At 48.8% G+C, this 22,219-nt stretch overlaps 1 protein-coding gene across 5 annotated transcripts; it reads left to right on the top strand.

The window, feature by feature from the left end:
• The first annotated feature begins 62 nt into the window (after positions 1-62).
• On the top strand, positions 63-21,717 carry NR1I3 (nuclear receptor subfamily 1 group I member 3). Of its 5 annotated transcripts, none has more exons than XM_028710608.2 (10): positions 63-234; positions 628-704; positions 2,391-2,606; positions 3,240-3,370; positions 10,060-10,256; positions 11,733-11,947; positions 15,168-15,313; positions 17,144-17,260; positions 18,703-18,823; positions 19,951-21,717. In XM_028710608.2, exons 3-10 carry the CDS (start codon positions 2,404-2,406, stop codon positions 20,087-20,089), a joined length of 1,269 nt encoding a protein of 422 aa, XP_028566441.2. In that variant the 5' UTR covers positions 63-234; positions 628-704; positions 2,391-2,403; the 3' UTR covers positions 20,090-21,717. The 5 variants fall into 5 exon arrangements, with proteins under 5 accessions (XP_028566441.2, XP_028566440.2, XP_077776873.1 ...); XM_028710607.2 differs by having other exon boundaries at positions 628-718; XM_077920747.1 differs by lacking the exons at positions 63-234; positions 628-704 and adding an exon at positions 763-1,010 and having other exon boundaries at positions 18,718-18,823.
• The last annotated feature ends 502 nt before the right edge of the window (positions 21,718-22,219 follow it).

The following is a 22,219-nucleotide window of genomic DNA, read 5'->3' as shown; positions in this document are numbered from 1 at the left end:
GGACGCCAGCTGTGCATGCCCTCGAGGCCAAAGTACAAATTTCACTTAGCCTTATCAGAATCCAGATCCTTTTCTCTCTCCCCACCGGAGAAACAAACGCCTGTGGGGAGGCAAACAAGAAGTCCGGCGCTGAGTGGCAGCCCTGTGGGGAGACCCTCACCCTCCACCCTCCCAGCTGCCCCCCCCCTTGTTTACACCCACTCACCAACACACACGCTGCTGGAAACTCAACCGGTAAGCCCAGCTTTATGGGGTGGACATTTTTGGGAGTGGGGTGGCTTTGGAAGAGTGGAGGAAGGCATGATGAGGAAGAAGAGCAGGACAGGGGGAAAGAGGACCTAGGAAAGGTCAGAGGTCAGGAACAGCTGCTTCTCCCCAAAGCCCCCCTTTCTCAGTACACAACAGGTATATACCAAAAGTAGGGAAGGAAGGTCGGCCGTTTTGGGGTAGAATGGGCAGAATGAACCAGGACCGCAAACAGGGTTTTTCTTTTTATTGCTTTCTTCTTCACAGCTCTTTGTTTTTCTCCGCCAGCCGAGCCAGACACTCAGGAGAGAGTTGCTTTCTTCTCTTGACCTTTCCTTTCCTTTTCTCTCTCTCCCCTCCCTCGTTCTCTTTCCTTTCCAGGTTGCGTAACCGCTGCCCTTTTATCTACACCCAAAGGCGCAGGCGCTTGCAAGGAGCTGGACGTGACATTCGCACAGGTGGTAAACTCAAGGTGCCTTAATGCAGATTCATGAGACACTGTCGGTTCTCGGGGCAGGCCCCCACCCCACCCCAGCTGCCCCAAAGAGGTGTCACTCAATTCCCACTATTGGGGCCGCTGCTTACAGAAAGGATGGGGCCCTTCAGGCCTGAGAGGCTTATATGCCCCCTGCTAAGCTTCTCTCGCTGACTCTCGGAACAACCCCCAGGCCACACCCCCTCTTCCTGAGGCCACACCCCTCACCTGCCCTGCTCCACACCCTCCGTAGTGTTTTCGCCTGGCTGCGATGTCTCCTTGAACTCCGGTAATGCCCCTTTACTTGCTTTGAAGTGGGAGAGCACCCTTAACTGGGAACTACAGTTCCTAGGATTCTTTGGGATGAAGTCACAGAACATGGATTTTAGAAGTGGTGTGATAGTGCTTTAAATGTATGGTGCAGATATGGACAAATGGACCAATTTAAGACAATGCCAGGTCTCTTGTGGAGCCTGAACACTGCAGAGCCGTGTTTGACGAATAGAGAGAGGCATTCAAGTATTCAGAGGTGGCCACATCCGGCCAAAAACCAGGGGCAGCAGGATTGTATGCAGGGCCAGCAACCAGCACCAACTAGGGAAAACCCCCCAAGTGTCTCTATTTTCCAGGGACGTCCCTGATTTGGAGAAGCCATCCCAGTTTCTGATTTGATCCCAGAACGTCCCACTTTTCCTTAGGGTGTCTCTATTTTCACTACAGAAATATTGGAGGGTATGGAGCTATCTGACCCCCGAGCCGTCTGAAGGCAATCCTGCATAGGGAAGTTTTTTTTATAATGTTTAATGTTTTATTATGTTTTTATATAGGTTGGAAGCTGCCCAGAGTGGCTGGGGCAACCCAATAAGTTGTGTGGGGTATAAATAGTAAGATTATCATTATGGAATGGGACGTCAGATTGACCACCCATGCCTGTTCTGAGCCCACCTTTTTAAAAAACCAAACCTCTGCATGGCACTCTGAGCAGAACTGGATGGGCTAGTCTAGCCACCATTTTAGTGTCCCACAGGGCATTATGGGAAATTAAAATGGTTGGCAGACCCATCAACAGCTGGGCTTCAGTAGAGGGCGCTTTGCCCAGGGCAAACCCTCTCAAACCTTAGTGAAATGTGGGGATATGCTTAATAATAATAATAATTTATTATTTATACCCCGGCCATCTGGCTAGGTTTCCCTAGCCACTCTGGGCAGCTTTCAACACAATATTAAAATACAGTAATGCATCAAAAGTTAAAAGCTTCCCTAAACAGGGCTGCCTTCAGATGTTGTCTAAAAGTCTGGTAATTGTTGTTCTCTTTGACATCTGGTGGGAGGGCGTTCCACAGGACGGGTGCCACCACCGAGAAGGCCCTCTGCCTGATTCCCTGTAACTTGGCTTCTTGCAGTGAACCACCAGAAGGCCCTCAGAGCTGGACCTCAGTGTCCGGGCTGGACGATGGGGGTGGAGACGCTCCTTCAGATATACTGGACCGAGGCCGTTTAGGGCTTTAAAGGTCAGCACCAACACTTTGAATTGTTCTCCAAAATGTACTGGAGTCCAACCCGCTACAATGCAGGAAATGCAGTCATATTCCAAAATGCTTGTTTGGAATTTCAGCCTCAGGCACTGATGTGGGCCTGCCTGTCACCCATTTTCCTCCCTTCACACCAGGACCGCAGCTCCCATGGCATCGGTGCGTGGGGTCGCCGTGCAGTGCCCCTCCGACGGTGAGAGCAGCTGCAGCGGAGGCAGCCCAGCCACCACGACCTCCAGTCGCAGCGACACAGACCTCGACGGGGAGGAGAAAACTTGTGCTGTGTGCGGGGACCGGGCCACAGGCTACCATTTCCACGTCATGACCTGCGAAGGCTGCAAGGGTTTCTTTCGGTACAGTTCCCCATCTCGGTTTCCACTCCTCCCACTTCTGTAACCCCATCTTCCCTGCATGCAAAGACTCAATGTTTGGGTTCCCCCCACCTTTTTTGCGACTGAAGTTAGTGTGCTTAGAGAGAGACCCCTGATCATTAGGTCCAGTCGTGGCCGACTCTGGGGTTGTGGCACTCATCTCGCTTTATTGGCCGAGGGAGCCGGCATACAGCTTCCACGTCATGTGGCCAGCATGACTAAGCCGTTTCTGGCAAACCAGAGCAGTGCACGGAAACGTCGTTTAACTTCCCGCCGGAGTGGTACTTATTTATCTACTTGCACTTTGACGTGCTTTCGAACTGCTAGGTCTGCAGGAGCAGGGACTGAGCAACGGAGCTCACCCCGTTGCGGGGATTCGAACCGCCGACCTTCTGATTGGCAAGTCCTAGGCTCTGTGGTTTAACCCACAGCGCCACCCGCGTCTCCTAGAGAAACATTAGAGAGACGTTTTTGTGTGTAGTCATCACTAACATGTGGTGTTTATAGGCACACTGTTGTCTACACATTTTTATACACATTAGTGGCTGCAGAAGTCAGAGAAACGCCACGGTGCGACTGTGAGGTAATTTCCGTTCCCGCCCCCTTGTCTTGCAGGCGGACCGTTATCAAGGGCATCCAGTTCACCTGCCCCTTCACCCGAAGCTGCGCCATCACCAAAGCCAAGAGGCGGCAGTGCCAGGCGTGCCGCTACCAGAAATGCCTTGTCGCGGGCATGAGGAAAGACAGTAAGTGTGGCTGGCCAGTGTTCTTCCTTGCTTGGTTTTGGCCAGACAATGTCAGCGGCTCCCGGCTGGTTGCCCAGGAAAGTATAAAGGCCAGGAAAAGTTTATTACGGTCCTTTTTTATTTCAAACTTTGCAGAGAGAGGTTATAGAACCCAGCCTCTTGGATAATGGTGTTGTCTCGAGTGAATCTCCACCCCATCCAGTCTCTCCCACTTCCTCATTCGTCACTTCTTCGGCTGCCGCTAAGTGCCCTCTGTCTTTGAGCTCTTTGCTCTCCTACTTTTAAGGCTCGCCGGGTTCTGGGAGATGGAGGGTCTGGAATGCTTTCAAGTGACAATGTGTCAGCCAGCTGCTGTTCTGGCTCTGCTTGCTCTTCCTCTCCCATTATTTCCCAACTTTCCCCCTCATCTGCCTCTGAGCTGTGACCTCCCTCAAACCCCTGTTATAAATCTATACAATGGTGCCCCGCAAGACGAATGCCTCGCAAGACGGAAAAACCCGCTAGACGAAAGGGTTTTCCGTTTCGGAGGCACTTCACAAGACGAATTTCCCTATGGGCTTGCTTCGCAAGATGAAAACGTCTTGCGAGTCTCGCCATTTCCCCCCGCTTTCCCCCCCCCTTTTTCAAAGCCGCTAAGCCACTAATAGCCTTTTAGCAGCTTAGCCGCTAATCCTTTAATAGCCGCTAAGCTGCTAAATCGCTAATAGCGCTAATCCTCTTAGCCGCTAATGGGGTTGCTTCGCAAGACGAAAAAACCGCTAGACGAAGAGAATCGCGGAACAGATTATTTTCGTCTTGCGAGGCACCACTGTACTTCCCTCAAACCCCTGTTATAAATCTATACTTCCTCTTCCTCCTCCCTGGAAGGGCCAGGATGGGGAGGCAGTCTGTGGTCTCCACCACTCCTCCTCCTTCTCTGCTCAGTCCCTGACAGGAAAATTACTGTACCAGGCAATGCAAAACCTTTGCAACCTTTTCAATGCAGAAACCTTCCTGGTTTCTGATTTGATCCTGGAATGTCCCACTTTTCCTTAGGATGTCCCTATTTTCATTGCAGAAATGTTGGTGGGTATGGAGTTATCTGGCCCCAGAGCCGTCTGAAGGCAATCCGGCATAGGGAAGTTTAAAAAAAATGTTTTATTGTGTTTTTATGTATGTTGGAAGCTGCCCAAAGTGGCTGGGGCAACCCAGTAAGATGTGTGGGGTATAAATAGTAAAATTATCCTGATGGAACAGGACGCTCCTATTTTCATCAGAGAAATGTTGGAGGATTTTATTTTATTTATTTATTTTATTTATTTATTTACTCATTCAGAAAACTTCTACCCTGTTTTATAGGGGCTGTTAAAGTGGCTTACAGCAGATTATCACAATTTTCTAAAAAAAAAAACCACATTCAAGACTAGTATCAGGAAAAGAAATAAAGCGATGTCCCTAGGGTGCTTTCTGAGGTAAAAGAGGGATGCTTAGCAGCTGGGCCTCACTCAGGTCCTCATGGAGGCCTGGCTTTCCCTATTGGTGGTCGCTAGGCAACAGCTCCCATCCGCACCTGTTTGGCCACTGTGAGAAAGGATCCTGGACTGTAAAGGCCTTTGGCCTGATCCTGCAGTTGGACTGTTACTACTCCTAATCTTATTAATTTGTTAAGTCACTTTCCCCACAGACTGACGCAAAGTGACAAAGATTAAAATTGATTCAGAACAACCGAGTAAAACCCCAACAACACGGCTATACAGATAAAAGTCAGGACTAACAGCCCCATTAAAAGCAGCCACAGTGCCCCCCCCTTCAAATGAAAGGCCAAAAGCCTGGGTAAAGAGAAAAGGCTTTGCTTGGCATCTAAAAATAGATAAAGATGGCGTCTGGCGTGCCTCCTTGGGGAGAGCATTCCACAAGCTTATGTTCTTAGGTTCTCCCAGTAAGGTCTTCTGAGGCAAGCGAGTGGGACACACACACACACACACACACACACAGAGAGAGAGAGAGAGAGAGAGAGAGAGAGAGAAGATACATATGGTTGTCCCGTTCCATCTTTGGACATTGACAGCCCCTCTTGCCATTCCTCCACTCCTGTGGCTGCGTAATGAAAAAAACATTAGAATTGATTGAATTCTAAAAATGGCTGACGGTACAGAGGCCAACTGTTCCCTGCCTTACATCCAGGGATGAGGGAGAAATTTGCTTCAGATTGCTTTTAAAGGCAAACCTGTGTCATTTGCACCTTCTAAAAACACTAGGGAGAGCGGAACAGAGCCATCCTTAGAAATCTGCGCTTCTCTGAATTTTGCATTGCTATGCGTTAAGGGAAAGTGTGCGTATAAAAGCATATATTGGTGAAATTAATATGCAAAAATGTGTGTGTGTGTTTGTGTGTGTGTGTAGAAATATGCTTTGAAAAAAGTCTGTAATAATAATTTAATTATTTACAGTATATGCCACCCATCTTACTGGGTTGCACATAAATGTGTATTTTAGGCTAAATTTTGCACTAAATGCTAATGAATTTTCATGAGGATTCTGAGTAGCAGTAGTTGTAATAATAATAATAATAATAATAATAATAATAATAATTTCAAACTGATGTGGAACTCTGGGGAACTGAACTTAATATTGTAAAAACGAGAAACTGAAACTGAAATTGACACATTCACCCAACCCTACTTACATCCTATGGCCTAAACAAGTTCAGCTGTGGTGGATTTGAATTTTCCTACCAGATCCCGTTTGTGATACCCATCCTCCATATATTTGCCTATCAAGAGCTATTAGTGTTAATGAAGCTGTCTGGTCAAACACAAAAGTCATACTAGACCTGGAAGGGGTTGCGGGGAAGAAACAGACTAGATGTCTTCTGCCCTCAGGCTCTGGCTTGTGGAGTTCTTTTTAATTCCTATTACTATATGACCCAGGAAGCCTCTCTCTCCTTCCTCACCCCCCAATTATTTTGGCCTGGTCCTTTTGTCCTGCACTTAACTGCATTCGGCAAGAGAGGTTCTCCTTAAAGGTCCCTGCGTTCTGCAGGAGAGTTTCTCTTTGAAGTCCCAAAAATATCAGATGGCTGCTTCAAGCAGGGCTGCCCCCATTTGTGGGACACTATTCCATATAGTGTGGGACACGGGTGGCGCTGTGGGTTAAACCACAAAGCCTAGAACTTGCCGATCAGAAGGTCGGCAGTTCGAATCCCTGCGACGGGGTGAGCTCCCATTGCTCGGTCCCTGCTCCTGCCCACCTAGCAGTCTGAAAGCACATCAAAGTGCAAGTAGATCAATAGGTACCGCTCCAGCGGGAAGGTAAACGGCGTTTCCGTGTGTTGCTCTGGTTCGCCAGAAGCGGCTTAGTCATGCTGGCCACATGACCCAGAAGCTGTACGCCGGCTCCCTCGGCCAATAAAGCAAGATGAGCGCCGCAACCCCAGTCAGCCACGACTGGACCTAACGGTCAGGGGTCCCTTCCCCCCCCCCCCTTTACCTTTACCTATCCCATACAGAGATATGACAGGCAGACCACTATCTGCACTTTCAGGAAACAGATGAAGGCATGTTTGTTTCGACAGGCTTTTCCAGCAGGATGGAAAGGTCTCTGGCCTTAGGGGTTCATTTTGTATAGTTTCAAAACTCATCCTTAGTTGTTGTTATCAACTGCTTTTAAAACTATTTCCAGCTTTTTTTAATGGCACATTTGCAAATCGCCTTGTAAAAGGTGGTTCATAACTTAATAAATAATAGTATAAAAAGTCCCCTGCTAGATCAGATTCCCAGCAGACGTAAAATATAACCGTCGGGGCTGGTCACATTGGTAGCCCTGTCCTCTGAATTTCTACAATCCTCTTTTAAAGGTGTCCAACCTAGTGGCCATCACTTCCTCTTGTGGGAGCAGCTACCACAGTTTGGCTCTGCACTGTGAAAGAACTACAATGCTACCTTGGTTCTCGGAAGTCTGTTCGACTTCCAAAACATTCAAAAGCCAAGGCGCGACTTCCGATTGGTTGCAGGAGCTTCCAAAAAACATTTGAAAACCAGAACACTTACTTCCAGGTTTTTGGCATCCGGGAGCCGATTTGCTTGTTAACTAAGCCATTTGAGAACCAAGTTCCACTGTACTTCCTTTTGCCTGTCTCATATCTTCCAACATTCGGGCTTCGTAGGTTGTCCCCGAGTTTAAATATTATGAGAGAGACCTCTCTGTCCACCCCCACCCCCCTAACCAGGCCTCGTTTCACACGCCCCCCTGTCATGCCTGCTCTTCCTTGCCTATTCTTGAAACTAAAAAAAGTCCCCAAATGTTGTAACTTTTTGTCACACGGGAGTTTCTCCGGCCCTTTGTTTATTTATCTTGGTGGTCCTTTTGGGAAACTTTCCCCAGCTCTATAACAATAGCAACAACATTCAGACACACACACACACACACACACACACACACAGGTAAACAGCACAAGATGGGCACTCTCAAAGGATCTTTCGGTGTCATCCTGAGCAGAAGAAGCCTTCAGCTTGTTTGCTTCTGCAAAGCCATCCTCAGTAAAGAGGAAGGATTGGAAGCAGCTGTAGGGTTGTGCGGAGAGGGAGGGGTGAGGAGGAGGAGGAGGAGGCGGCTGTCAGCAAAGCCGCATCCCCTCTCCAGGGAACGATACACTGCGCTGGAAAGCAGGGTGGATTTGAGGCCGCCCAGCCAGCTTTTCCTCCGCATCAACTGGCCCAAAGGGTCAGATTTCATTAAAAGAAACGCCAGAGAGGAGCAAGAATAGAGTCATCTCCCTCCTCCAGCTGCAGAAGCAAGACACTTAAAAGCAAAAAAGATCTCCTTCTCAGAGCAGGCTGGCAGCGGAGCCAAACCAATAAAAAAACAAAACGGGCCTCTGCCTGAGCACAGATTAATCTGATGGGGGCAGTGGGGTGGGGTGAGGTGTGTGGGTGGGCAGACAATAATCTGATCCAGGATGAATCCTGCTGCACACCCAGGGGCTTTGTGGAGAGAGGAAGGAGAGAGGAGAGTCAGCGCTGTGCGAGAGACTGTCAGAGGGTGATGCATTGCAGTCTCCTTACACAAGAGGGTGTTCCGCGCTGCAGTCGGACTGTGATGTAGCCGTGGGCACACACACGTCGTTGTTGTGTGTGTGTGTTTTAAGAAAAGAAAAGAAATACCGCCTCGATCTGCCCGCAAACAGCTCCGAATCGCACCTGACCCTCTCTGCAGAATTTCCATTAAGGAGCTTCTAGCGAGAGGCAGCCCCTGTAAAGTGAATCGAGAAGGGGGGGGGGGAGTGTTGCAAATCAATTGGGGTTTCTCTCTGCAGAATCTTAAGCAAGTTCAGCTGGATACTGACAGCGGGGGAAGAAAGAAAGAAAGCAGCGTTGCAAAGAGGCCGATGCAGCGGCAAAACCTTTCTGACAGTGTTGTGCCCTGACTGCCACAGGCAGCTGACCCCCAAGCCGAGGGATGATGCAACAGGGCTTAATTTGGACAGTGGCGAAGCCCATGGGGGTTTCAAGAGCTACAACTTAGCCATGGAATGTGTAATACAGTGGTACCTCGGGTTACATACGCTTCTGGTTACACACTCCGCTAACCCAGAAATAGTGCTTCAGGTTAAGAACTTTGCTTCAGGATGAGAACAGAAATCGTGCTCCGGCGGCGCGGCGGCAGCAGGAGGCCCCATTAGCTAAAGTGGTGCTTCAGGTTAAGAACAGTTTCAGGTTAAGAACAGACCTCCGGAATGAATTAAGTACTTAACCCGAGGTACCACTGTGTTAATAATAATGGAGAGCGTGTAATAACAGAGTCGGCATGGCGCCGTGGTTAGGAGCTGGGGTAGGGAACCACCGGCCAGGGGCAAATTGTGGCCCTCCAAGGCTCTCTGTGTGGCCCTCAGGATGCTCCCAGACTACACATTGAATCACAGGAAGCTACTGGAGTAGTCCCTAAAGTATGTATAGGAATGCATACTAGGGAACTTTGCAAAAAAAAAAAAAAAAAGTATATAGGGCAAAAATCCATATAAATGTGCCGGTTAGGAGAAATTTGCGCTAAAATTCTGGTGAATTTTCCTGAGGACTTAAAAACATTCCACGCACTACTGTGGAAATGTGGAGAACTGTACTTGAGACTGGGAAAATGAGAAACTGAGAGAAACCAAATGCTCACTCAGGGATGGAAGGGTCAGTTCTCTCTGTTTTCTCATCTTTCCCGTTTTAAATTCAGTTTGCCACATTTTGCAGAAATTTGTGGGGTTTGTTTGTTTAAATTCTCATGAATATTCATCAGCATTTTAGTGCAAATGTCTCCCAACGAGCAGGTATGTATATGGAGATTTGATTAACATACACAACTTTGCCAAGCAATTCCCCCTAATATAATATTTTCGTGCGTGTGCCGTTTTCAACAATATGTTCATGCTTCCTTTCGCCTCATAGATCCAGTTTTTTTGGTTGACAAGCCGCATAGTAAAATTCAGTAAAATAGTGAAATTCAGGGGAGTGCGAATTTCGGAGGATGGCTGTGTTATGGTCCGTTTGGAAAGTGTAGGTTGGAAAGATTCGGCTTCAGAGGAGACGTGAATCAAATCCCTCCCTCACCCCTATACCCACCCTTACTGGTGGGGCGTTTGGTTTCTCAGGTCCCTGGTAACTCCCTGCCCAAGGTCCACACAAGCTTCTCCTTTGAGCACTGCTTCCTTTTCGTTTCTGACACAGTGATAATGTCAGAGGAAGCTTTGCATGTGCGGCGTGCGCTGAGGCGGCAGAAGAAGCACCAAGAGCAGAGTCCGGCCTCAGTGGAGCCGCCTGAGGAAAGCGGCCTCACAGCAGAGCAGGAACAACTGATTGAGCTCCTCACCGAAGCCCACAAGAAAACCTTTGACTCCAGCTTCTCTCAGTTCAACCACTACCAGGTGAGCTTTGCAGGAGTTCCAGACGGTTTGTTTCAGGAATGAGGGGGGAGGAGCACCCTGTGGCCCCCCCAGGTGCTGCTGTTGGACTCCAACTCCCATCCAGTCTGGCCAATGGTCAGGGGTGATGGGAAGTGGAGCTCAGCGTCTTCTATAGAGGGGTCCCTCATCCCTGAATTGATTCATGTACCAGAAGAGACCTACACGATGCTTTGCAGATGTCGCTGGAAAGAAAATACTGTATCACCGGTCCTAAAATATCTACAGTGGTACCTCGGGTTACAGACATTTCAGGTTACAGATGCTTCAGGTTACAGACTCCGCTAACCCAGAAATAGTACCTCAGGTTAAGAACTTTGCTTCAGGATGAGAACAGAAATCGTGCAGCAGCAGCGGGAGGCCCCATTAGCTAAAGTGGTACCTCAGGTTAAGAACAGTTTCAGGTTAAGAATGGACCTCCAAAATTAATTAAGTTCTTAACCCGAGGTACCACTGTACATTGGTTCCTAGTATGCTTCTGAGAACAATTCAAAGTGTTGGTGCTGACCTTTAAAGCCTTAAAACAGCCCAGTATATCTGAAGGAGCGTTTCCACCGCCATCGTTCAGCCCCGAACACTGAGGTCCAGCTCCGAGGGCCTTCTGGCGGTTTCCTCACCGTGAGAAGTGAAGTTACAGGGAGCCAGGCAGAGGGCCTTCTTGGTAGTGGCACCCGCCCTGTGGAACGCCCTCCCATCAGATGTCAAGGAGATAAAGAACTACACAACTTTTAGAAGACATCTGAAGGCAGCCCTGTATAGGGAAGTTTTGATGTCTTACTGTGGTTTAATTATTGAAAGCCACCCGGAGCGGTGGGGGCAACCTAGTCAGATGGGTAAAGGTAAAGGTAAGGTAAAGGTACCCCTGCCCGTACGGGCCAGTCTTGACAGACTCTAGGGTTGTGCGCCCATCTCACTTAAGAGGCCGGGGGCCAGCGCTGTCCGGAGACACTTCCGGGTCACGTGGCCAGCGTGACAAGCTGCATCTGGTGAGCCAGCGCAGCACACGGAAACGCTGTTTACCTTCCCGCTAGTAAGCGGTCCCTATTTATCTACTTGCACCCGGGGGTGCTTTCAAACTGCTAGGTTGTCAGGTGCTGGGACCGAACAACGTGAGCACACCCCGCTGCGGGGATTCGAACCGCCGACCTTTTGATCGGCAAGCCCTAGGCGCTGAGGCTTTTACCCACAGCGCCACCCGCGTCCCTCAGTCAGATGGGTAGCATTAAATAAATAAACAAATAATGATCCTTAACTCAGTGCGATAGATCAGGCGAATGGCTGCCTTACAGGCCTGCTTGACCAATTTCCATGCATTTCTCATGAGGACTAGATGCTTAGGATCAGAAGTTGGTGGGAGAAAAAAAGAAAGCTGAGATGGTCTTGGGGTTCAACAAAAAGAAATTTATTGTGAGCCCCACTTAACCAGCGTCTCCCCTCCAGCCAGCGGTGCGTCTCTACATCCACAGCCAGAGATCTCAGAGCCCCCAGGATGCTGCCGTCCCTCCCATGTGCCCCTACAGTCCTCAAGACCACATGGAGAGCTTTCCGGAGGAGGTCCTCCCCGATGTCTTCAACCTCTTGCCGCTCTTTGCCGACATCAGCACCTACATGATCCAGCAAGTGATCCAGTTTGCCAAGGCCATACCGTCTTTCAGGTGAGTGCCTTGCTGTGAATCAAAGGGTCTTTATTCACCCCCTGCAAAGTCCTATCGTCCTCCGGGAGTCAATAAAGGTAAAGGGACCCCTGACCATTAGGTCCAGTCATGGCCAACTCTGGGGTTGCGGCGCTCATCTTGCTTTATTGCCTGAGGGAGCTGGCGTACAGCTTCCGGGTCATGTGGCCAGCATGACTAAGCCGCTTCTGGCGAACCAGAGCAGCGCATGGAAACGCCATTTACCTTCCCGCCGGAGCGGTACCTATTTATCTACTTGCACTTTGACGTGCTTTCGACCTACTAGGTTGGCAGGAGCAGGGACCGAGCAACGGGAGCTCACCCCGTCGCGGGGATTCAAACTGCCGACCTTCTGATTGGCAAGTCCTAGGCTCTGTGGTTTAACCCACAGCGCCACCCGTGTCCCTCCGGGAGTCAATATGTGACTACTAATGGGGAACTCTGATCTAAATTAAGGAAGCTTCCAGACTGTTGCTATTTTTATGCGGGAGATTCAATCACATATGGACATATTTAGGTCATATGATTAAAGTCTCTCCTGTGCATCAGATCTGCTTCTTCCCCCCCCAAAAAAAATCCTTCCCTTTTTTTGCAATAAGAAAAAGCATTGCAGAAACACACTGGAAAGTGTAGGGAGGCAATTGCTTGAAGCAATGTTGTCTGAACTCTCCACGAAGGTTGTGCAAACAGATCAGGGTGGGTGCTCAATAAACCAGTCACCCAGAGGTGACCTCTGTCCTGTGTTGCCTGCTGATAACTCATAGGTGATGAATGCCGAAAGAGTGTGTGTAAGGCAGGCTGCTCCGCTGTAAGACAATGAAATTAATCTAAGACTAATTATTAATTAATTATGGAACTGATTTTAAAAGGTTTGAGGTAAGGATCAGTTACTGGAGGGCACCCCCTGTTTTGGAGAAGGGGAAAGGGGTTGTTTACAGCTCAGCAGTCAGTGATTGATGGCTTGAATAATGGATACAGGGGGATTTATAATAAACAACAAAATACTGGAGGGGGGGTTGGTTGGTTTGCTACTATGTTATGCATTTTTGTGTTTTCATATTGTAAACCACCCTGTGATCCTTAGACGAAGAGCGGTATAGAAATTTAATAAATACAGTGGTACCTCTGATTGCGAATGGGATCCGTTCCGGAGCCCCGTTCGCAACATGAGCAGAACACAACCCGTGTCTATGTGTGCGCAGGTCGCGATTTGCCGCTTCTGCGCATGCATGTGATGTCATTTTGAGTGACTGTGCATGTGCGAGCAGCAAAACCCGGAAGTAACCCGTTCCGTTACTTCTGGGTCACCGTGGGACGTATCCTGAAAGAACGTAACCTGAACCAAAGTTAACAAGAGGTATGACTGTAATAGCATCTTAAAAAGCAGAGACATCACCTTGCCAACAAAGGTCCGTATAGTTAAAGCTATGGTTTTCCCAGTAGTGATGTATGGAAGTGAGAGCTGGACCATAAAGAAGGCTGATCGCTGAAGAATGGATGCTTTTGAATTATGGTGCTGGAGGAGACTCTTGAGAGTCCCATGGACTGCAAGAAGATCAAACCTCTCCATTCTGCAGGAAATCAGCCCTGAGTGCTCACTGGAAGGACAGATCGTGAAGCTGAGGCTCCAGTACTTTGGCCACCTCATGAGAAGAGAAGACTCCCTGGAAAAGACCCTGATGTTGGGAAAGATGGAGGGCACAAGGAGAAGGGGACCACAGAGGACAAGGTGGTTGGATAGTGTTCTCGAAGCTACCAGCATGGGTTTGACCAAACTGCGGGAGGCAGTGGAAGACAGGAGTGCCTGGCGTGCTCTGGTCTATGGGGTCACGAAGAGTCGGACACGACTAAACAACAACAATATGACTGTAATAAAATAATAATAGTTTCCCCACCATCCTCAGCCAGTCCCCACCTGCCCTGCCTTCTTGCTTTCATCTAGAACTGAGATCTGCCAACCAGAACCAGGTGCAAAATAGCCACTCTGTGAACAGGATGCCTCTGAGCATGTGCTCAGTCCAAGTTACAGTCCAAGTATCAGGAAGAACTTTCTGACAGTAAGAGCTGTTTGCCAGTGGAACAGACTCCCTCAAGAAGTGATGGGCTCTCCTTCCTTGGAGGTTCTTGAGCAGAGGCTGGATGGTCATTTGTCCTGGATGCTTTAGCTGAGATTCCTGCATGCAGGGAGTTGGACTTAGGTGACCCTCGGGGTCCCTTCCAACTCTACAGTTCTGTGATTAGAACTTTCCAAAACAGTCTGCAGACCAAAATGCAGCTGGCCTTTGAAATTTGCACTTCTCCGAGTTTTGCAACACAGTTCTCTGGCCAAGTCACATGTACGAAAAGGCTGACTTTAAAGGTTTAATAAATCGAGCTTTTTTAAATAAGTGAACGCAACAGGCAAAAACGCATTCTGTTAGGAAAAGTTGCTCTGCAACATTATGTAGAGTCATACCTCATGTTACGTCTGCTTCATGTTACGTTCTTTCAGGATACAGTGGTACCTCGGATTACATACGCTTCAGGTTACATTCGCTTCAGGTTACAGACTCCGCTAACCCAGAAATAGTGCTTCAGGTTAAGAACTTTGCTTCAGGACGAGAACAGAAATCGTGCTCCTGCGGCGTGGCAGTAGCAGGAAGCCCCATTAGCTAAAGTGGTACTTCAGGTTAAGAACAGTTTCAGGTTAAGTACGGACCTCCGGAACGAATTAAGTACTTAACCCGAGGTGCCACTGTACGTCCCACGGCAACCCGGAAGTACCAGAAAGGGTTTCTTCTGGGTTTCACCGCTCGCGCATGCACAGAAGCACAAAATGATGTCATGCGCATGCACAGAACCTGCAGGTTGCGTTCTTTTCATGTTGCAAACGGGCCTCCAGAACGGATCCCATTGACAACCAGAGGTACCACTGTATATGAGGCAAAATTGCATACAAACGTTTATATTAGGAGAAGTTTGCACCGTTAATATTATTTTTTAAATAAATTTGCAATACTGATGTGGAAATGTGGAGGACGTTGGAAAGACGAGAAACTGAGAGAAACCAGAATTGGCAGATGAACCAATCTCTAAGTCAAGGGTGATGGAGTTCAACAACATCTAGAGAGTCACAAGCTTCCCACCTCAAGGCTAAGGATTGGTTCAGAAACTTTGAGCCTGTCTTACTGCTTAACATGTTTTTTCTCTCTCCCCCAACCAGAAGTTTGCCAATCGATGATCAAATCTCACTCCTCAAAGGCGCCACCCTGGAGATCTGTCAGATCCGGTTCAACACAGTCTTCAATGAGGAGACCAAAGCTTGGGAATGCGGCCAACACTGCTACACCATCCAAGATGGCGCCCTGAGTAAGTCACAGGAAGTCTAGAGAGTCCCACAGCTGCCATGTGACTGGGAGCAGGACACTGTCCATGGGCTCTCTCAGGCTTGACTATAAGAGCGCCCTGCTGGATTAGGGCCACGGTCCATCTTGTCTAGCATTGTGTTCTAACAGTGGCCAACCAGATCCCTAATGAAAGCCCACAAATGAGATCTGAGTGGAAAAGCACTCACCTCACTTGTGATTCCCCTCCTTTGGTATCCTGAGGCAGGCCACCTTCCAAGCGTGGAGACAGGACACAGTCATCATGGCTTGTAGACACAGCTTCTTCCTCCATGAATATGTTCAATTGTTTTGCAAAAACATCCAAGTTGGTGGCTGTCACTGTGGGCCACGAATGGCCCAGCCCATTAGCATTTTTTTAACTTCCAAATGCAGTGATACCTCGGGCTACATACGCTTCAGGTTACATACGCTTCAGGTTACAGACTCCGCTAACCCAGAAATAGTGCTTCAGGTTAAGAACTTTGCTTCAGGACGAGAACAGAAATCGTGCTCCTGCGGCGTGGCAGTAGCAGGAGGCCCATTAGCTAAAGTGGTGCTTCAGGTTAAGAACAGTTTCAGGTTAAGAACAGACCTCCAGAACGAATTAAGTACTTAACCTGAGGTACCACTGTATCACTTTCCTAGCCTCTTTGCTAATTGTACAAAGGAAAGCTGTCTTGTTTTGCAGTTTTCGTTTCCAGGCGCTAGTACTTCCATAAATTTAGTATTCAGTCTGTACAGTCCAGTTGTTAGCATTCCTACCAAACAGAATGTATGGAGCACAATTTATGGCTGCCATGATTATGCTTCCTGGGCAGGGTTAGAGAGATTACCCTGGAAGCAGCAGTGTGGGTAGATGAATTCATGGAGAATTCACATGAGCTATTATTTTTCGTTTGTTATTATGCTATGCATTTTTGTGTTTTTATACGTATTGTAAACTACCTTGTGATCCTCTGATGAGGGGCGGTCTAGAAATAATAATAATAATAAAGGTAAAGGTAAAGGTACCCCTGCCCGTACGGGCCAGTCATGTCCGACTCTGGGGTTGCGCGCCCATCTCGCTTAAGAGGCCGGGGGCCAGCGCTGTCCGCAGACACTTCCGGGTCACGTGGCCAGCGTGACGAAGCTGCATCTGGTGAACCAGAGCAGCACATGGAAACGCTGTTTCCCTTCCCGCTGGAGCGGTACCTATTTATCTACTTGCACTTTGGCGTGCTTTCGGACTGCTAGGTTGGCAGGTGCAGGGACCGAGCAACGGGAGCTCATCCTATCACGGGGATCCAAACCGCCGACCTTCTGATTGGCAGTTCTTAGGCTCTGTGGTTTAACCCACAGCGCCACCCGCGTCAATAATAATAATAATAATAATAATAATAATAATACGTTCCTGTTTTCTGAGGCAAATGCTGCTAAGCGGGGAAAAGAGCCCTTTTGGGGGGCTGAATTCTTTCCTGGGTTCTTTCACCCCTTGCTCTGGCATAGTCCTGACCTGGTCGCCTTCTTTTTTTTTTTAATATATATTTTATTAAGGATTTTCTGACCTGGTCGCCTTCTGGAACCAATTTTGCTCATGGGGTCCATACAACCAATCTAGCAAGAGACCCATAATTGGATTACGTTGTGTGAATGCTCCCTCCTGTGGTCAGAGGGGAGTATTTAGCACAGCAGAGGATCCTGGATGGGCCAGTCCTGTGACCTCAGATTGGTTCCTTCTGTGGGCAAACTGTTCCACTACACTACATGCTGTAAGCGCCACAGGCCCACGATACACAGAGACCCACTTTATCAACCACCCTGTCTTCTCCTCCAGCTGGATTCCAGCAGGTCTACCTGGAGCCATTGCTGAAGTTCCACATCAGCTTGAAGAAGCTGAGGCTGCACGAGGCCGAATACGTTCTGCTCCAAGCCCTGGTGTTGTTCTACCCGGGTAAGTCTTCCGCATCCCAGTAGTGGCAGATTGCACCATCGCCACCCTTTCTGAAAGGCAGGAGGTCCCCACGCCTGCTCGGTTAGAGCATTGGACTAAGACCTGGCAGACCAGGGTTCAAATCCCCACTCAGCCAGGAAGCTCACCGGGTGACCTAGTCACAGCCTCTCAGCCTGGCCTGCCTCACAGGATTGTTCAGAGGAGAACATGGAGATAGAACCGTACACGCCACCTAGAGCTCGTTGGAAGGAGAGGTGGAATAAAAATGTGTGTCTGTATGCGAGTGTGCTTATATATCTGTGATTAAAAATAAATAAATATTTTTTGTTAACCGCAGTATCATACAGGCAATGGCCAGTCGATGCACGGCCCATTTGGCGTTGCGTCAAAGCTGGAAGTGTCTTTAAAATTTTCAAAAAAAGGGCCCTAAAAGAGCCCAGATAAGGGGGAAAAGGCGCTTAGCAATCCTACAAGCCTTTGCAAGTGCAATCCCATGAGCCTTTGCACTGACCGTTGAGGCCCGTGGAGAGTTGGGAGTTTGAGCGAGGAGGTTGGGAGGGAGCGATGGGGGTGTTTGCAGGCTTCCCCAGTGGTGTTCCCAATATACATAATTTCAGTTAAACGTGGTGCCTCGTAACATAACCCCTTCGTTAATGGGGAGTGGCCTGTATCTCTTATTCCCGTGATTAACAGAATGTCAAAAGAGATCCACAGAAAGCTTGGGTGAAGTGCTGTTTGCTCATATGTGTGTGTGTGTGTGTGTGTGTGTGTGTGTGTGTGTGTGTATACAGTAGGTTCTGGCATATTAGGCGACTGGGCGTATAAGAGACCCCCCAAATTGGCAGTGCCAATTTGGGGTTTTGTCTTATAAGCCCAGTCTTATATGCTGGGCAGGAGGAAGCCGCCCGGTGCCCACTGCTGCCTCGGAGGCAGTGGCGTAGCGTGGGGGGTGCAGGGGGGGCCGGCCGCACCGGGCGCAACATCTGGGGGTTAGGGTTAGGGGGCGCAAATCCACGGGTTAGGGGGCGCAAATTACTTGCCTTGCCCCGGGTGCTGACAACCCACGCTACGCCACTGCTCGGAGGTAGTACCCAGTGTATAAGACGTCCCCCGACTTTTTAACCTCTTTTCTGGGGTTAAAAAGTTGTCTTATATGCCGGAATCTACGGTACACACACACACACACCACACACAGCACAGTATGTCTACCTCATTCTTTGTTTCAAGAGGTCTGGCACTTCTAGACAAGGGCCTCTGGGTGCATGCAGAGTACATCTTCCTCAAGAGGGGGACATTTTTCTATGTGCCTCTGAGCATGCACTAAGTAGCAACCCATTTGCATGGGTGGGTTGTTGTTTTTTTGCCAGCGCTCCCTTTGGGTAAGAGGGGGATTCCTCACCCTTTGCCCCATATCTCCTCTGCCTTGTCTCTCACTGCCCAAGCCTGCGACTTTGCAGACCACATGGACGTCACGCAGCGAGAGGTGATTGACCAGACCCAAGAGAAAATCGCTCTGACTTTAAAAAACTACATTGACCAGCGACATGCTCTGCCTGAAGGGAGGTGAGCAGAGAAAGCGCTTTGTGGCGGGGGGCGGGTGGTGCTCTCTACACGGGGTGGGGAACCTGTGGCCGTCCCGATCTTGCTTGAGGGCTTCCAGACGGGCTCTTTATTTTGCAAATGTGATTGTTTTCGTTCAACGGGTATGCAACTGACCACACTCCCTGCATTTTAGGACTGCCATGGGTGTTCTGCTGTAGTCAGTTTTTCCACAGAACATTTCTGTTATGTATTTTCTGACCTGTCCCAACAGTTAATACTTCTCCGCTCTCTCACAAACCCAACTTTCCAGCCCCTAGTTATCATGCAATGGGCAAAATGAAGGTTTGTTCTGTTTGTGTGTTTGTGCTGCAATTCCCAGTGGTTTAGCAATCAATCCCACTTCCCAGGGGACTCTGGGAACTGTTCCTCTGTGAGAGGAATAGGGGTCCCCATAGGAGCCAACTCCTAGGGGCCAAGGTCCCTTCACCCCCTCCAATAAAACATTTGAAGGGGCCACCCACCCAAAGTTGGCAGGCGTTGCCATTCAAATGGTGTGTGTGCATCACGTTCTGTGATTATGTGGGGCGGGGCTTACCTGGGCCCCTCCCCATATTTTATTCAAGTTGGCACCCCTGCTCAGCACAAACTACATTTCCCAGAATTCTTTGCAGGAAGCCATGATGTCTTAAAGTGGTATGATACTGCTTTAAATGTACAGTGTTGATGGAGGGCCTTAGTCTTTTAAGATCCCTGAAGCAGCCTTTGCTTCCCCCAATGAATCCTGGGAACTGTGGCTTATTAAGGGTGCTGAGAATTGTTAGGAGATTTCCCTCACAGGGCTACAATTCCCAGAGTTCCCTGGGAAGAGGAATGGATATTGTTAAATCCCACTGGGAACTGTAGCTGCGAGGGGGTCTCCTGAACAATTCTCAGCGCCCTTAGCAAGTTACAGTCCCCCAGGGTGATTGGGGGAGAAGCCGAAGCTGCTTAAAGCAATGTAACTTGAATGTGTGGTGCTGATGGGGCCCTAGGTGGTGCTCAGGCAAGGAGCCAATGGAAATGTGGTGTGTGTAATAGAGAGCACCCACTCAAACGATCAGGAACGGCAAGGACTGATGGCTGCCTCCTCCTCCCTTCCACTTCTCCAGGTTCCTCTACGCCAAACTTCTCTTGTTGCTGACAGAGCTGAGGACACTGAAAGTCGAAAATACGCGGCAGATCCTCCATATCCACGACACCCAGGACCTCACCAGCATGACGCCCCTGCTTTCAGAAATTATCAGCTGAAAGCTTGCACCAGGAGAGTGCTGCATCTTTCGTTCATGTTTTGCTTCAGGTGTAAAAAGGGACATATGTGCTGGAAGACCGGATCCAGAAGTTTCCCAAGACTTCTCTCGAGATCCGGTAGTTTTAGGGATCTGCTGAAAAGCCAGGCATTGCTCCCTTCCGCTGCTACCCTGAGCAAGGGCTGGTTACTTTTGCAGGACTGCAGTCCCTTCCCCCTCCATCTGCTGCAAACCCATATTTCCCGTCCCCCCCACTCCTCCACAAACAATCTAATCTTCCTTCCACAGCTAATCCAATAGCAGCCAACCCTGTTCCTCCCATCCTCACCCCCAAACTGATCCTGGCTTAGCCAAGCATCATCATGAGCCTCCTTGCAGCCAACCTTGTCTGATCCACTGATCCTCTCTAAGCTCCCCCTGCGCTGCCCCTCGAAGCCCTCTTTAGGCTTCCGAGATCATGAAAGCAAAGCCCGACTGCCAGGGCCCCACCCCCAGGCAGAGAGAATTTCAGGGCAGCTTTTGTATATCAAGCTGGTGTCCTGTGGGAGGAAAAGAGCTCCCCCCAAAAAGTGATGGCATATGTGTGTGTGTGTGTGTGTGTGTGTGTGTGTGTGTGTGTGTGTGTTTTAATGTGTTTAGTTACAGCTCGAGAATGATTTCCGGGGGCACATCAGATGCAAGGCCGGGGCCAGACAGAATCAGTACAGGCACCTAGGAGCAGCAGGCTTCAGAGTATGGAAAGCTATCTTGTCTACTCTGCACCTAGACTCTTTTGGCAGCACTTTAAAAATGAGGCAGTGCCATTTTTGCTGCAGCACACACTTTTCCAAGTGACGTTCGAGTAAGAAAATGTGATGATGATAATACAGTGGTGCCTCGCAAGACGAAATTAATTCGTTCCGCGAGTTTTTTCGTCTTGTAATTTTTTTCGTCTTGCGAAGCCCGTTTTTGGAAAAGCTTCAAAAATCACCAAAGTCTTCAAAAACCTCAAAAAAGGCTACCACACCGCATGCTATGAGTTGCTCCTCGAAGTCAAGTCGCAACTCTATTAACGGTGTTAAGAAAAAGGAAGCAAACTTGCAAGACGTTTCCATCTTGCGAAGCAAGCCCATAGGGAAAATCGTCTTGCGAAGCAACTCAAAAAACCAAAAACCCTTTCGTCTTGCGAGTTTTTTGTCTTGCGAGGCATTTGTCTTGCGAGGCATTCGTCTTGCGAGGTATCACTGTAATTTATTACTTATGCCCTACCCATGTGACTGGGTTGCCCCAGTCACTCTGGGTGGCTTCCAACAGAATAAGCACAACAAAACATCGGACATTAAAAACTTCCCGATACAGGGTTGCCTTCCAATGTCTTCTGAAAGTCGTATCATTATTTATCTCGACATCTGATGAGGGCGTTCCACAGGGCGGGCGCCACTACCGAGAAGGCCCTCTGCCTGGTTCCCTGTAACGTCACTTCTAGCAGTGAGGGAACTACCAGAAGGCCCTCAAGCTGGCCAGAATTAGTTACTAACAGACAGCGTACAAGAGGGTTCCAGCTAGCTCTTTGTGAGATTTCTTCAGGGGCAAGTGAATTGAACTGCAGCTCAAAGGCTTGAAGCCTTGATAAAATTTGCTCCTAATACACCTTTGAGGTCTCCTGTTTCTTTTCTTCATTCCTACGCTGAGCTCTTCCATGACCCCCAAGGAATTTTAACAGAACATAACAGCAGCCCTGCTGGATCACCCCCAGGATCAAGATGAAAATTCTGTTTCCCATCCAATGGCTTTGAGGACATGAATGTTTTTGGGCTACAACTCCCATCATCCCTAGCTAACAGGTCAGGGATGATGGGAATAGTAGTCTTAAAAATAGTAGTCTAAAAACAGCTGGAGACCCAAGTTTGGGAAACCCTGCTTTAGAAGAAGTCAGCTAATATATTGGATGCAATGCCTTAGTTTTCTCCTGCCTGGGACTGGGTGGGCAAAGCACAGTGGTACCTTGGGTTACATAAGCTTCAGGTTACATACGCTTTGGATTACAGACTCCGCTAACCCAGAAATATTACCTCAGGTTAAGAACGTTGCTTCAGGATGAGAACAGAAATCGTGCAGCGGCAACAGGAGGCCCCATTAGCTAAAGTGGTGC

This window comes from Podarcis muralis, chromosome 16 (assembly GCF_964188315.1).
Source record: "Podarcis muralis chromosome 16, rPodMur119.hap1.1, whole genome shotgun sequence".
Lineage (NCBI taxonomy): Eukaryota > Metazoa > Chordata > Lepidosauria > Squamata > Lacertidae > Podarcis > Podarcis muralis.
Note: the sequence above shows the minus strand (reverse complement) of the source record. Positions and strands in the feature narration are given on the sequence as shown.